Raw genomic sequence first — 17,075 nt, 5'->3', positions numbered from 1 at the left:
TGAGACTCCCGCATTTGTGGTCTATCTCACGCTCTCAGCATAAATGTAATATTGGTGATGATGTGATGTCATAATGACCATATTAAGGTATGTCACATGTTTTTGTCAAATTAAATTGATAGTCTTGGCAAGTACTAAGGTGGATCTTTATTATTGACACTATTATTAACTCATCTTATAGTTTGATGATTTTGATTAGTAAAAAGATTGTTAAATTAAAATGTGTGTGGGTGGGTCTCTAGTTAGACATGATTGTGTGAGGAAAATTTCCAAGAGCACTTATAGTTTCTTAATAAAAATGGATGTATTAATTAACTGCATGGCAGTTGAAAAAAAAAATTTGCATTGAAACAGATGTGATGAAAATATTTATGACATTTCAAATTTTAATGAATGTTCAAAAACTTGAACATCCACAAACACACTGATGTTGTATCCAGACACGCACGATGAATGTTCTCTATCCGCGGAGAGACCAAAACTCATCATAAAATAAACACATTTTTGATATGTGAGCTTTGATATAAAATGTTTATATAGCCTTTGATCCACTGAGAGTTCAAGAACATTTGGACACATGACTCACACAACCAAAACAACATATTTGCTTCAATTATTATTAAAAAAACAAAACATTTTTTCAACTCTTTATCCTTGATCTGAATATTGCTTTCCAATTACTCCGTACTGAAACTCCATGAGGCCTGGGTAAATATTCAGTAGCTGGAGGCCTCACTGTAACCCTAGCATGCATGTTGCATATCAACAGCCGAGCTCAACATCACATGCTTAGATGCAGTAGTACAACTTATTATTGTAGTTCCTAGGATATTAGGGAGCTTTTGTTTTGCGCGACGATGTGACCATCCTACCGTGCATCCTATGTTCTCTGCATATCTAGATTTGGCCAAATTGCTGTAATTTATGCCCAATTTTATATACTGTACCCCTGGGGAGCTCACTAGCATAGCAAATAAATTGGGGGGGGGGGGGGTGCCGCAGCCACTTCAAGACATGAGACACTTGCACTACCTTTTTTACTGAAAATTCTTATGGACGCACTGTGCTGTGAAAGATGACAGGAAAAGGGCCACTCAATAGTGCCAAAGAGTGCGCAATATTGACTGGTTCCCGATGGCAAAAAGTGTTCTGTCCGGTCGCGATCTCGTGGCTGTACTAAAGGCAGGCTTAGTAAGGGCTTACAGGCTTAGCACCCACTCTAGCTTGAAATTCCCACTTTGGCAAATTGTGGCACTTTGACATAGGATAGGCCTGGGACACAATTTCACAATGGTTATTTCCCACACTTGTGCTACAAGTCCTCACAAGTACACCCCATAAATGCAGCACCTCCATGTATAGAAATATTTAAGAGTGAGCCCCCCCACTCCCCTCCCTCCCACAAGACTGTACCAGCCTTTCTCTGGCATTATTTTCAAATATTCTCAGAAGCAAACATCAAATGCTGGTTTTGAATTTGGCATACGGTGCAAAAAATTGCCATTTGATTAAAAAGGGGATACCCAGCCTGGTATGCCTACCCCCACAAATTAGCCCAATTTGTGTTCAAGGGAAGTGGCTTTGCACCAGATAAAATATTAGAAATCATTCAATCTCTCTTCAGATTCGTTCGGTTGAGTTTCATTGATTATTAAGTTTGATTTCAAATTGCAAAACTGTACATGTTGACATGGTACTTATAAATTATCAATCATTGCAAATGTAGTAGCTTATTTATTTAAGAGAAGTACTCATAAACCAGGAAACCACAGAAGACCATTCTCATTTACTAGTGCCACGTACACTGTCTCTGTATTCTTTGTACAGCTCTGTACATCAAGATAAGAAAGGCCTATAGCAGACTGCTACTGAGATAAATCAAAACTCTATATTGAAACTTTCATAAAATCAGGAAACACTAAGATGTAATTAATAAACCTTCCTAGTTTTAAATATTTTTAACTTCTTATATTTGGTAAAAGTAAAATATATACTAGGAATCTCATGTGGGCATGGGTGGAGAGATGCTGGGACAAGGTGGGTGAAAGTCATGGGTGGCATGGAGAGGCAAGTATATAGTAGGGTGAGAATTTGTGGAAAGGGTGAAGACATGTGAAAGCAATGTATGATGGAAGGACACAAGTGTGTGGAAAGGGGTGTACTGTATGTGGAAAAGGATATGGATATGTCCATTGTGAAAAAATTTAGATATTTGGAAATAGTGCTGTATGTGGAAATGGATATAGAATATAAGTACTATATGTGGAAATACAGGGCATGTGGGAGGAGTTTCTCCCTTTGTTCCTTTGTTTTTCTGAGCACTCCCTCAAATTGGTGCACTGAAATTAGTAATGCTCCTTATAACTCAAAGATTGGATTGGATTGGTAGTATGTGGAAAGGAAGTAAAAGTAGAAATAGGTGTAAGTATAATCTGGGAAATTAATGCAAGTTTTTTATTATGTGGCATAATATGGATAACATAACGGATGGATGGAACATTTTAAACAATAGAGCTACAGTATATGGAAAAGGTGGCCATATTATGCGGAAAGGATGAAAATAAGACAAATATGGGACATTATGGAAGGAGCATGTAAGAGGGGACATATGTATTTGACATAAGATGTGAAGCAAAGATACATATTTGTGGAATGTGGAAAAGTACGGAGCATGGGGTATGTGTTTTCTACACTCTTCCTCACTTCCTTAATCAAATTGATAAAGATAACAATATTACAATATCAAATAGTGTAGGCCTACAGCATTTATAAAATGACTTCACTACTGTTTCAACAATGTTTATTTATAAAGATGATCTGCACACTTAATAGACACATGTCAATCACACAGAAAAAATATCTGATTAATTTTGACAACAGTGTCAGTGTGCACTACATGTACAATCACAGTTGATCCGGTGTTGTGCAGAATTAAATCTGAGTGGAATATTCTGGTGTGGCACCAGAGATTCTCCAACCAGAGGTCCAAGGTTCCCGACTGGGGTTTACACTCAAGTCAGCCCAACGTGATTGGGGCTGAGCTGAGCAAGTTTAAGAAAGGTATATAATCTTAGACTGCAAAAATGGTTTTTCAAAGTAGGGTTTTACTGCAAAATGATCGCTAACCGACAAGATGATTGGCTTGTTCCCTGACTAAAAACAACTGGGAGGTCTGGCATCTGATCAGGTTGCCAAGCACTTGTTTGGACTATAGGCACTTGTATGAGCGGCTGCCATTGTATGGATTAGTTAGGCCACCATACCATTAGCTATGCTACCATGATCCAACACACTTTAATTGGCTTAAGGCACTTCCACGAGCTGATAAGAACTGGAAGACCATGTATTTGAAATGGATTACTGTGTAGGCCAACAAGCATCTACATGGGCCAGGTATTTGCATAGGCTATATTTGCATGGCCTTCAATACTTGTTTTTTTCCCTTTTGTAAACCTATTTTACAATCAATTAAACCGAAACTATCCACTTGAATTATAATATACCATAGTTTCTCATAAAATATTCAACAATAGGTTACCAACAGATAGTTATGTTCCTGTACAACATGAGAACAAAACCATACATTCAATAACTACGTCCTTAACCAAAAGTTGGCATATTAGATATTTAATGTTAATTGCTTTAGGAATTATCAATGAAATTAATGATTAAAGGATCCAAGGACAGAAACCTTGACTTCTATTTTATAACAGCCAAACAAAGAACATTATGCCTTTAATAGCAGTTTTAACACGCAGTGTTAATATTATACAACCTAAAAATATGATTGCATAATACCTTTTTTTTTTTAGTTAACAACTGACTTCTAGAACCAGTTAAAATATAATTACTGCAGGTTTCCATCTCAAATACAACTACTTTAATTTCTAAAAAAAAAAAAAAAAAAAAAATCAATCCACTGGTAAATTTGATATACTGTATCACGAATGGATTACCTTCAAACAATATTGGTTCTGTTATGAAAAATATGTGCTTTCACTGAAAATTTAAAACAAAGTGTAAATTTTGAAATTAATATGGCAGGTTTTCAATATAGGAATTCACCCTTAACAATGAAAAACTTCATCAAATTGCTAGCACGGTTACTGAGACAACTTAAAAGGTCTGAAAGCTTGGCATTTCAGAGAAGAGAGCCTAAACGAAACTGACTAATTGATCTCACTACTGATGATATTCATTTTTAAGGAACATTGCTGTTAAAGGTCAAGTAAGCTTAGTAATCATCAGATCAATTTATACGTTATTTATAATCAAAATTTAAAAAAATTCTTTTGAAATATCATTTTGAGTATGTATCAAACAGTGCTCCATATAAGCACAACTGACCACTCTAGTACCTTCCCAGTGCCCCTATCACCTTCTCAGTATTTCTCTAAATAATACTTGGCAGCAGTGCAAAAAGATACATTAAATAAATTGTGTTTAACTCTTGTTTCCATGAAAGTATGCTCCTTTAGGCCCCTGGATAGGTGTGTCAAGTTAGGGTTGAACATTTTCTGTTCATTTTCATTTTGATTATGTAATAACTGCATCATCATTAATCATTTTTTTTATCTATCAACTTTATTTGTTTCCTCAATTTATTATAACACATTATCAATAAAACAAATTATTAGACTAATATTATATTTTACTGTCAGTTGTAGTCTGATACATGACTGTAATATAACTATATGTAAGGAGGTACTGAATTATTTTTATACCTCCTTGCTATATGTAAGTATATGGGTTAATGTTATTTTCATGTCCTCACTTATCTAACCGTGTTTTACCGATGAAATAAATTAATATTCTCCAGAAACAAAGTCGATTTTTTGTTGAGTTCACTGAATCTTTGGTTTCTAGGCCATGGCATCAACCTTGATAAACGTTCCAATTAACGAGTTTATCTTCTTAGATTGATAACCATATGAAACTTACAAAAATAGTACATATTGGAAAATCATCAGCGTTCGATATAACTATCATATACAATTACAACAAAGAACACACAATGATACCTATAACAAAGGAAATTCAGGAACGATCAATTTCTCCCATCCATTACAATTCATTTCATTATTTATCTTACACACTCATTTATATATATGTATGTACATATTCTGGAATAAAAACCAATTGTGATGCCACAAAGATCCCCTTATGGATAGTATAGTATACAATAGCAATCTACAAAAGCCAAGACTACAGAATGAGATGAATGGTTAAAAAAGTAAAAAGTAATCCCTTTTTTTATGTATTATGGACATCTGTTTTTTAGTATTAAGGTCTCTATATTTAAATCCACTTTTCAGAAAAGTTTGTACTGTATTAGTCTTTAGGTTTGGTCTAAAATAAGTAATTATCATAAAGATAAAAATTTCTATGGAACCACAGAAAAATGATCCTTAATTGTAATTTGTCTTAGATTTCTTATAATACTTGCAAATAAAGCACATTATATATTATTTAAATTGTTTTCTAAACTTACTATTAATATTACTTCTTGGAATAATAAATGAAAAATATACAGATTAATGATGTAAAAACAGATTATGGATTATAGATGTATGAGCATCGTCGTTAGCGCCATTAATGAGAAAATTAAAGATAAATGGCCTAAGGAGAGGCTACTGTACACAAGTATTCATAAATAATTACTGTTATAGTAAAGCAAAGCACACCAGAGCTAAGTTGCCTAAACGATGGTAGTAACTGTGTGCGCACAGAATCTTTTATTATGTTGTCTATACGTCCATGGTTCAATTCCAATCAATAACGAGGGCAGAGGAAGTTTAAGCCCAGTCCAAACTATCAACTTTTATTTTGAGGGTTTTTTTGAAGGCCCATGTTGTTTTTCTTCACAAATATGGCAACCACACACATAAAACACATGCCATTTATATCAACGCCTTAGCCAGAGCTAAACAGGCTGCCTATGATGAGAATGTTTGATTCACTACAGGATTTCTGAGTACGTCGGCTTGGGGGGGGGGGGAAACAAAGGTATTGTAGCTTTTAAAAAGAGAATGAGATAGGGCACAAGAAGTATGTTCAACATTTAGTTGTAATTTTTTTTGGCAAGAGAAGGTGATTTCTATATTTATTATCAAATCTTTATTATTGTTTATTTGCCCTATAAAGCTACACATGTTTAGTGAAAGAAAACCTTGTTTTCACCCACAAACTATAAAATCCAAGTAGTAAATTTAAACCTTCTAATGAAGATTTATTGCTCTAGTACAATTACTATGCTATATGTAGTTCAACATTCAGAACTGTAGAAAATAAATGCATAGATATTACTACAAAATAAGCCAACATGTACTTCATTTTGTTCTTTTGACATTTAAAGGGACACAGATGACTTGATGAATACAGAGTATCAATATTATTTTTGTGTCTGTTTTGTTGTCTAAATACCAAAAACACAAGATATTCAGAGTTGCTATTTTTTTTCTGATAAAAGAATTTAGCAGAAAATCTACTTCTTAAAAAAGAAAGAATTTAAATACAGTGTGAAGCAAAGTTATGAATAATAATTCATAGGATATTAGCCATGTAGGTTTTTGAGAAAACAGTTCCAAAATTCCATAATCAATAGTTTAATAGTAGGATTTGAATTTTTAAAATAATAATACTTTTGAGTTGGATTTAGTAATTAATATTTTGCAGAAATGTTCTTCAATGTATCTTCTTTCATAATTGTTAAAAATTCAGATTTTTGGACATATTTGGTGCTAGTGGGAAATCAGAAATCGTAACAAATATAGACTTTTGCCGGAGACGGTCACATAACTAGGATATTACTAGAAACCTTTTATAATTTGAATTTTTTCCCTTTTAATCTTGACATCTTAGGTCAAGCACATCATTTTTATATATTTGAATATCAGTAAAATCCAAGGAATTTTTTCTGAAAATGCAGCTCAAAAGAATACTCTTATGGTTTGATGGACAAACTGGTATAGAAATTTATAAGTTCCATTCTTTACTAAAGATTTCACAGTTGGAATATCAGCATTGTATTGTTTCGTTATTGTACACTGCACTACATGGTGGGAAAATAAGCAAAAGTATAATTGTGCCATTCGGAAAGCAATTGCTATTGTAATACTGGTTTTTTAAAGATTAAAAAAAAACAAATGAATGAAAGCGGAAGGAGGCACAGGCTACTTAGTAGTTTTTAAGAACCAGGGTTGTTATTGTATTTGTGTTTACGTAAGCAGACTGAGCACGCTCTCAAGTGTCACGCAATCTCCTCTGTAGGGGTGCAAGTGCCACGCGTCAAATTTCTTAACAGCATGTGCTTTCCTGATCTAAGGGATACATTTTTAGAACAAATATGCAAACCTTTGATAACAATTCACACACAATACTATAGGTACTACAGGTGAAGCTAAAGTATTATACATCAGAATTGCTGACAAATTTTCTTATCTTTTCCCCCTAAAACTAGTTTCTGTATGACTGATAGTCACTAAGGTTTACCATAGATTTGCAATGCCATTTTAATCTTTTCAGTTTTTCTTTCATGTTTGATACCATGCACCCTCTCCTTTTCACTGGCCTAAATTTAAGCAATACAACTAAATTAGTAACTAGTGACCGCGCAAAGTACTTTTAAACTTCCTGTAATTGGACATATCACTAAAAACAATCTATTTTTTACATCCAGCTCTTCTAAGCATATCCAACATTTTTTTCATAATATTTCCCAAAGATTTCTTTACAATTTAAGGCATAATTATTAACAGGTGATTCTCAATTATTTTTTAAATACCAATTTTTCCAATTTATGAAAAGAGTGGAAATGGGTTAAATCTGAGTACTTTCCAGTGAAGGACAACAGACTACAGTGAATGGTATTTTAAGCCGGTTCTTGACTTGGCAAATGGCTGCATATGAAGCTCGTTCATTACCTGTTCTTGATACTGTCTGTCCCTTAGGGGTATTACACACATTTCTCTGGTTTAAAGAAGCAGAAACTTTAAAAGCCCTTTAATAAAAGTAAAGTATCGACACTGAACCAACATTGTTAACCTGAGCACCTCATTCCTATTTCATTAAAAATACATTTTATTGTAAACTTGTTAAAAAAAGTATGCAGCTACAAGTCAAAAGGCAACAATTATTAATATTTTTTTACTTAAACAGTTTATAAAACATTATTCTATCCTGAAAGTGGCAAGTGTAATGTACTTGCTGTTGAATGTGGAGAAATAAAAAACTTTCAAGAAAAATATTATTTCCAGCCATGTTTTGAACAACTGAGAAGGGAGAATTCTAGGCTTATGAGGAATTGAACCATTATCCTTAGATTTCAGGTACAATTTATTTCCCTTTCAATTATGCCATATACATTACTTTGCGATACTTTAAACCATGGCGTACTGGCAGAATACAGTAGAAGTATTCTTTGATTTTTTTTTTACAGAATACAGTAGTTAGACCTTGGATGTCCGAAACCGTAAAAAATGAAGAAGACTGTATAATTCCCCTAGAAATTTTTATACTATTTATTTATCACTATTTCTTTATTCTAAAGACAAAATAAGTATTTTGACCAATAAATACTACTGGAAATTATCAAAAAAATATGCACATTATATTTTGTTAGGAAAAAATGATTGGATGGAACTGACTAAATAATATATTAGTTCTGATTAATTCTCATTTGTGCATGCCTGGCCTTCAATTGAACAGATTTTCTACATGATATCAGAAATTTAACTTTGTATCAGTATGGAGTGTTTCATGATTGATTAGCAAAGTTTTAATTGATTTTGTGCACAGTAGTTGACCATCCAATGCATCTAAGCATGTAATCACCATAATTGTTAGTTACAAGGTCTTCAGTAAGCTTAGGGGTAGACCATAACCTGACAAAAATGTCCTTCAATCAACCATTACCTTTGACAATATATGGAAAATATGACCAGTAGAATAATAATTTAGCATACAGTAATTCATCACAAGGAATTATTTTGCCAGAAATAATAAGAGAAGGTCTCCGAAGACTTCACATTTTAAACTTAAATGAGTATTGAAAAAGAACCTCATTGTGTTTCGTTGGATTACTTCAAGCAAAAGAGAAATTGAACCCGATACTGTATACAGTACTACAGTATAGTTTCTATATATTTGAGGCTCCTTTATTCTTATTTCTTCACAATGAAGGCCACCATGAACACAGTCCTAAGTCCTATCAAGACTATCAAATGTTATTTGACAATAACATGTGACATGCTGAAATATGGTCATGATTACATCACATCATGTCCATATACAGGCACATCATGACTATATATGGGCATACAACAGTTTTTTGTCAAAGAAAATTTGATAGTGTGGACAGATCATTATAATATAACTAGGTCTTTGCTAATTGTTTCTGTTTTGACACATGAATAATTGTCTAAATTTAGTCAAAAAATAAAGGGAGGAGGCAGTTAACATTTCTTTGTACCATAAACCATTTTCAATAATTAATATATCTATAGGCTTTGCTTTCCAGACACTGTTGAATCTGGTTAGCCTGTTATTTCACAGCCAATGGTAGACTTCCATTCTATATTCCCTAAGCTCATGTTTACAGCCAATTCCTAGACCATGCACTCTACTTCAAGATCCTGAAGTAATCTTTTGATCAAGTGATGATAAAGTAAATATCAGATACTAAAAGCCCTTAAAAACTGAGTCGGTTTTTTAAGCCCTCATGCAGAGAATACCTGCCTTGAACACTTATTTTGCCTCAACAGCTTACCATTCATGCACATACATGTGAAATCAATATAACCAAAACTTCTGCAGTAGAAGGCCATAGATTTTCTATAATCAATTGCCAAACTTATTAATGGTGAATTGAGTTGTTATTTTAGTCCGACTAAGAGATTATTTCCATAATTCTGGCATCATGTATGAAATTTTGTTATAGAAGTCTACAAATTAAACGACCTTGCTGGCGAGAATAATAAAGAGTTTACGACTATAACGCTTCCAGTTTTAGAATACAGCCGATATTCTAATTTCAAAACAAATGAGGTCATCTATTGTTCAATGAAAATTTATCAACAGTGTTTGCCAACTAAAAATTAATCCCCTTAAATTACATGCCCGCCTCTAAACTACACTATACAAACTCTATTGAAAGGATCAAACATAAAAAGCATTATACAATGCCAGAGAAAAAAATACATAAAAATGAAGTATGTAAATTATATTGAAATTGTATTATCTATAATAATAACTACTGTAATTTAAAAACTATAATTTCAGGTAATTATTTATTTAATGTAGCTTTTGAGCTCCAGTTGCCTTTCGATGAAGACAACAGAGTCTACCTTAGTGTCTTGGGCACATAATGTGGTGTGGGTAGCATTTTGATGCTAAATTTCAATGTAATATTGGGTGCGGGGAGGGGGTGTTGGCTCATATCATAACTACGGTATTGCTTTAGGAGGACTGAAACCAATGAGAGAGAATCTATCAAATAGTTACCATGCAGTTACTAGGCATTGGGAGAAGCTACGCTGTCTATAAAGTCTTAAGCTCTGTATACACTATCAAATTTTCTTTGACAAAAAAAATGTTGCGTGCCCATATGCAGTCATGATGTGCCTATATATGGTCATGATGTGCCTATATATGGTCATGATGTGCCTATATATGGTCATGATGTGCCTATATATGGTCATGATGTGCTTATATATGGTCATGATGTGCCTATATATGGTCATGATGTGCCTATATATGGTCATGATGTGCTTATATATGGTCATGTGATGTAATTATGACCATATTTAGGCATTTCACATGTTTTTGTCAACTAAAGTTTGATAGTCTGGGTAGGACTAAACCTTAGATCCCTAACCTTAGGAGAGACACTAGAAGCTCAAAACTCTGCTTCATCTGATAGCAACACTTTGGAGTGCTATATTACAACCATGGCGGTATAAACTACAACCATGGAGGTGTCCATGGTATAACAAGTCACAGGCTTCGAATAGGAGAGGATGTCTGTTTCCTGTGATCGCAGGCCTTTGGTTTAATACAGGGCATTGAGTACAGTATTCCATGTGATCAATAGGCCTTGGAGAGGCTTATTTAATGTTATTTGCTAAGAATATCTTTTTACAGTTCACCTCACATATAATATAACATGGATGGTAGCTGACTTGAGGAGTGAGCTTATCTAAGCCATTAGCTAGCTCTAGAAGAATCAACTCAACATTAGCAAATATTCTGACACCTATACAAGATCTATTTTCACAATATTGACGAGGGAAATAAAATAACATGGCCGATATATTAACACTTTTGCAAACTAAAATTGATTTAAGCTTTAATTTTCCAGTATTTGCGAAGGCAAAATAACCATATTTTACTTACGAGAAGAAATAATCTTGATATAAATAACTTTCTCTTTCTGTTTGATTTAACCAACAAAAACTGTAAAAAATACTTTTTCTGTTTGTTTGTTTGTTTATAAATTGGCGTTGTTATATCATTATTTTTTATCTTTATTACATTGTTTATCATTATCTTTATTCAAATTAAGTATATAATTTGTTATCTTTTTTTTATTATTATATTGATACTTTCAAAATGAAAATTGTCAAATTATACACAGTAAAGTACGCAGTGTTAAAAATTATTTGACTACACAATAAATAAAATACACATAGCATGGGCATGTGCAGTCTAGAGAAGCATCCCCCTAGTGGCAAATTAGTTCCACCAAGTGGGCTAAAATAATTAAAATGGCCATTTTTAGTTTTTCACTGGAATAGGATTTTAGTTTCGCATTCTCAATTTCTGCACCCGCCCACTCCAGCCCAACACGAGCCTATGTCCCTACAGAGACATCGTCCGTTTCACATAGTAAAATATCTATTTGTTGTGGATTGTGTTCCATTTTTGTATTCTAAGGAACAACAGGAACATTTTTCAAATTATGGAAAAAAAGCGGGTAGCTTACGTGAGTATAATCTGGAATGTTAACATCTTCTAAAGATTGGTTCTGAAGTTTCTCCGTGATGAGAGTGACCATGGTAACAGGGTGTGCCCTTGGAAAAAGCCTTTTGGTTTTGGTCTACTCTCCCTAACGACTCATCGGTCTGTGTGATTGGAACATGTATATGGACTAGCTACCTCGTCCGCAAAACCATGGAGAGTTGAATACACGCTAAAGCGAATAACAGCTTATGAAAGATAATACGCTCGCCTGCAAGACAAAAAGTTAAAGTGTTAAGTAAGAAGGATTGACACAATTGGAGGAAATTCCACACCTACGCATCACCATTACCATGGTTTGTGTATTTACCATTCAGACGGAGGTGAGGTGAACAACTGAACAGAGATAAACAACTTTAAAATATCTGATAACGTTCTCAATGACTATAGAGAACAATACTCTCTTTTATATGAATAGTTGATTACTTTCTTAAGCCTCTCATCTTGAAAATTTAGTAAGAAACAGTCAACCACACTTCTGTCTGAAGTACTGCATGTTAAAAACATTGAAAAAAAATAAAAATGCTAATTACACGCAAAATTCTAGAATAATGCAAGTTCAGTTGTTGAGTGTTCAAGGGTTTCAGCAAAATTACAACATTCACCGTTGGCAAGAAACTAGATTGATAGCACATTAGACTCGCATCGTTATTTGATTACGAGTTGTCAAATCCCCAAACTGCCTTCTATTTTCCTACATTAAATTCCAGTCATGAACAAAATACAATTAATAGAATATGGACGGCTTCTTAGACAATGAGGAGCCCGTTCGGTTGACAGCATGAGAACCGTAGGCTCCAAACACCAAGATCGTTTCAATATTAGATTACGTAAAGTGTGACCTAGCCACTGCTTCATCCTGATAGTCAATTAAATCAAGTTGTTCGTAGCAAAAATGTACAATATCCACATGGTGTCAAACTGCATTGCATTTCAAATGTGTTTTTTACGTGTCATCATTGAGCATCCAGGTTTCCATAGACAAAATATACAAGAAAAATCTATTGTCTTTATAATATTCCGAGAAACAGTATGTTTCATAATTATCAAAATAAGTTTACTAGTTTAATATCTGGTAAATACAGAACCTTTTTTTTTCTTTTGCAACGCCTTTTAGTCTCCCTGCGATTAAAGACCCTTCCAATTAGATACCACCTCCAATTAAAGACCAGTTTTCTGTGGTCCTAAATTCACAAATGTCTTTTATCTTTATTATTCTCATTAGAGACCAAAGCTGCTAAAAACCATGGAAACCCTAGTCCCAAAAGTGGACTGTAATTGGAGAGAGACCTGTATTTCCATAATCGCACATTATTGTACAATAGACTGTAACAACATATAGTAAACTCCACACACCATCTTCCCCATTTAAAATTTGTGAAACAGTAATCACCATTGGTAAGGTAACACTATCAAAAATAGAATACCAATTGTATTATATAATACCAGAAACAATTGGTACTATCATATAATACAACTGGCACCTATATAATAATACTATATACTGAAATTGCTTAAAAATTAAGAACAAAATAAGAACAAATTGAGGCTGAGATAAAATGACAAATGAGATTTTCTTTAAAAAAAAAAAAAACTATAAAAAATTATACCTTATGTGGAGTAGGTATGACTATGTAATACATTGTATAGTAGATGTACCTCCTGTCATTTGGGGTCATTTTTACCGAGCCTTTTTTCTGGGGCCATTTTTTTCAGCGGCTTTTTCAGGGGCCACTTTTACCTACACTTATGTACAGTGTATACTGCTGTGCAATACTAATTTCCTATTTTGAAAAATGTGTAAAATAAGAACAAAATAAGAACATTTTGAGGCTGAAATTGAGGAAAAAAAATAAGAACAGTGAGTCTAGGCAAAATTATACTGGATCTTATAAAAAAAAATGCACAGTACCATGTTTTAGACTAACCTTGTATTGTTTTTATTTCTCTGAATTGAAATATTATACTGGCAATTCAGGTTACATGCCTTCCAGTGGGAAGTTTGTTACACAATAAAAACAAAAAAATGAATATATCTCCCTACTACATATTTATAATATGTAAATTTTAAACCGAGACAAAAGAATATCATCTATTTTTATTTAAGTATTTTTTAAATGGTTAGTGACATTTCGCTTTTAAACCGAAAACAATATGATCGCACTTTAAAAATATTAAAATAAAAATAATATAATTAAAAATATTGTAATAAGGTTTACTGAGAGAACTCGCAGTTATAATATTAAAAAATTAAATATTCATGGAATTGCTATTGAAGATTAAACTACGAATTTTAGGTAACTATTCTGATGGAACAGAATTCATTATATTGTATAGTACCATAGTTATAATACTATTGCATTATTATCAAAAATTTCACATCAATATTTTCATAAAATTCATAATGTGTTATGAATGTTTAAAAATAAAACTGATTGACTTTCCAAATGGTAGGGTTCAAATGTTTTCTGGTACTCCTCAATACAAAATAGTGTTTTTACAATCAACAGAAAGAAAAAAAAATCATTTGAAGCTTTTCAAAATAGGCCATGACAATGAATTAAAGCCAATTCTACAGGTTTATTCAGGTTTTACAAAAAACAAACTTCTGATCTCTCAAACTAAGCAGCTTTTTATTAGAGAAAAGGTTACAGTACCATTTTAGGATGTTATTAAACAATGTCAAGTACTTTATTTTCCAGAAGTAGCTGCTATCTTTACTGTACACAGCATACTACCAAAATCTACTGTACTATACAGTGTTTCCATTTCACTAACACAAAATAGAGAAAAAATAATCAATAACTAAAACTATACAATAAGGCTCCTAGATCAATATTTCTTCACTTGAAATAAAGGCAGTTGAGGGTCAATAGTTTTGGAATAATAGTCGTTTAAAACTGGCCTAATAATCAGAAAATGGACCCCATTCTTATTTGCAAAACTTTTAATCTGCTACTCAGAATGTTTTCCAAGTTGGTTACTACTGTACCAAAAAAGTCTGAGGCTTGCTATCCAAAAACCAGCATACTGTCGCTAAATGTTAAACTGAGTAATTTGCCTAATAAGAATGTGAAAGTATTGTATTTGTATACTTTAGTACAGATAAGCCATAATACTTTTACTAATAATTTTTTGCAATTAGTATGTTGATTCCAGTAAGTGACCTATCATTATGAAAGCTTCAAATGTGGAGAATATGATATCAAAACGTCAATTTTCTTGTTTTAGTTACCGATGCTGGTTGTGGCATGACAAGCCCCATACAGTATTTTAGGTTTTGTATAATTTAAGATGTCTATTGTTTTGGGCTAAAATAGAATCCTATAAAGGCAAATTGCCAATTTACTGGATACATTATATAATCATTATAGACTGTTGTATATAATGATATATGTATAATTGTTATTATTAATTATATTATATTAATTAATAATTAATGATAATTGTTATAGTAATGATTACTTCAGTATATGAAAATAATATAACAATGATAACAACAATTAAATAAATATGTCTTCTTTTTTTTTTTTCTTTAAATGTTCTTTAAATGTTGGCCCCTTTTTCATGTCACGTTTTTCTTTCCCAATTTTGATGTAATTTTAATTGAAGTTTAATTTTCGTGTGCTTTGTTTGAATGATTAAATTTTTATATTTGATAATTTAATAATTACAATAATGATTCGGTTTTAGTTATGATTCAATAATTAATGATTAAAATAATCGATTTTATTACGTTTATGTCATTTAACCTGTTGTGTACTTCTAATGTTTCCAATTATAAAGTTTTTTTATGTTACTTTTATCTCCATTTTTATGTCTTGTGCTGGTGTTTGATTGATGTTTTTATATTGCCTACTTGCCTTATTTTGTAAATATCAATTAATTCAGCCTTGGCTGTGATTTTGATGTGAATTTGACTAAAGATATAAAAAAAATTGTACAGGGATTCATGTAGAAGCTCTGCTTGTTTTGAATGCCAGTTTCCATTTCCTTTAAACATCTTTGTTCTTCATTTTTGTCATGTTACTTGATATTCAAATTTCATTGGATGTTTGAATTAATCTGGAATAAAGAGTACTTGATACTTACTTAAACTTGGTGATCATTTATAGAATTATTTGTAAACAATAAGTCTTAAAATTAGCAAAATTCACATTTAAAAAAAAATATATGTCTTTATTGAAAGTTCATAATTTTTTTTTATATATTCTTTATTGAAAGTTGATAAATTTTTAAATGGGTAATTCAAGGTAAAAAATTGAATGAGGTTTTCCAAATAATATTGCAAATAAAATTACATACAGTATTACCAAAGTTAATGAAATTTGAATTAATCAATATTTCTTTACTAATTATCATTCAAAGAAAATTCCAGAGTGGAGGAAGTAGAAGCTAAAACAAGATCATCATTACCAATTATGGATCTCTCTAAAGGCCTTTTCATTACAAACAACAGGAAAACTATTGAAACTACTTTTGATATGAAATAGAAAGTATATAATATTTTCAGTGGTGGATCCAGGATTCGAAATAGAGGGGGTCTACATAGGGAATTTTACAGATAGGGACTATGCATTATCAACTTTGATACTGCTTAGTTGTTAAAATTATTAAAACCATTTCCTTAATCGTGTGGCCTGTGGCCAATTTTTATGCATTAATGACTCCTTCATGCAGTCATTTTGCAACAGTACATAGCAAAACTACGATACTAATTACTCCTGTTTGATATTAAACTGAAAATTTAATAACCATGCAATTTTCAAATGCTATAGTCGATGCTGTGTTACCAATAGGGTACTTAACATATATTACAGTTGGCTTGAGAATTTGATCATGCCATTTGTCTTTAGGCCCTATAAAACAATATTATTAGTTTATCACCCTATCTGGGCAGGAAAAGTGATGAGGGAGGGAGGCTTTTTTTTATTTATTTTTTATTTTGCTAAAGCCAAATATTACCCTTGGGTTGTTTGCTGGTGCATTGATATTCAAAGTAAAACATGATCTAGATAATGCAAACAATATCTACTTAACTATTTAATAAAATAAATGAA

The 17,075-nt window shown here is 32.3% G+C and overlaps 1 protein-coding gene across 2 annotated transcripts in view; it reads right to left on the bottom strand.

The window, feature by feature from the left end:
- LOC117114013 (protein FAM53A-like) overlaps positions 1-17,075 on the bottom strand; it is a gene marked incomplete at its 3' end in the record, with an annotated part of 39,502 nt that overhangs the window by 7,692 nt on the left and 14,735 nt on the right. For both annotated transcript variants that reach the window (XM_033257540.1, XM_033257539.1), the window contains 1 exon segment: positions 11,981-12,226. In XM_033257540.1, the coding sequence (XP_033113431.1) occupies positions 11,981-12,052 (72 nt within the window).

Source organism: Anneissia japonica, unplaced genomic scaffold, assembly GCF_011630105.1.
Source record: "Anneissia japonica isolate Jap-2015-1 unplaced genomic scaffold, ASM1163010v1 scaffold281_len866295_cov195, whole genome shotgun sequence".
Classification (NCBI taxonomy): Eukaryota; Metazoa; Echinodermata; class Crinoidea; order Comatulida; family Comatulidae; genus Anneissia; species Anneissia japonica.
This window is presented reverse-complemented; position numbering and strand designations above follow the sequence as displayed.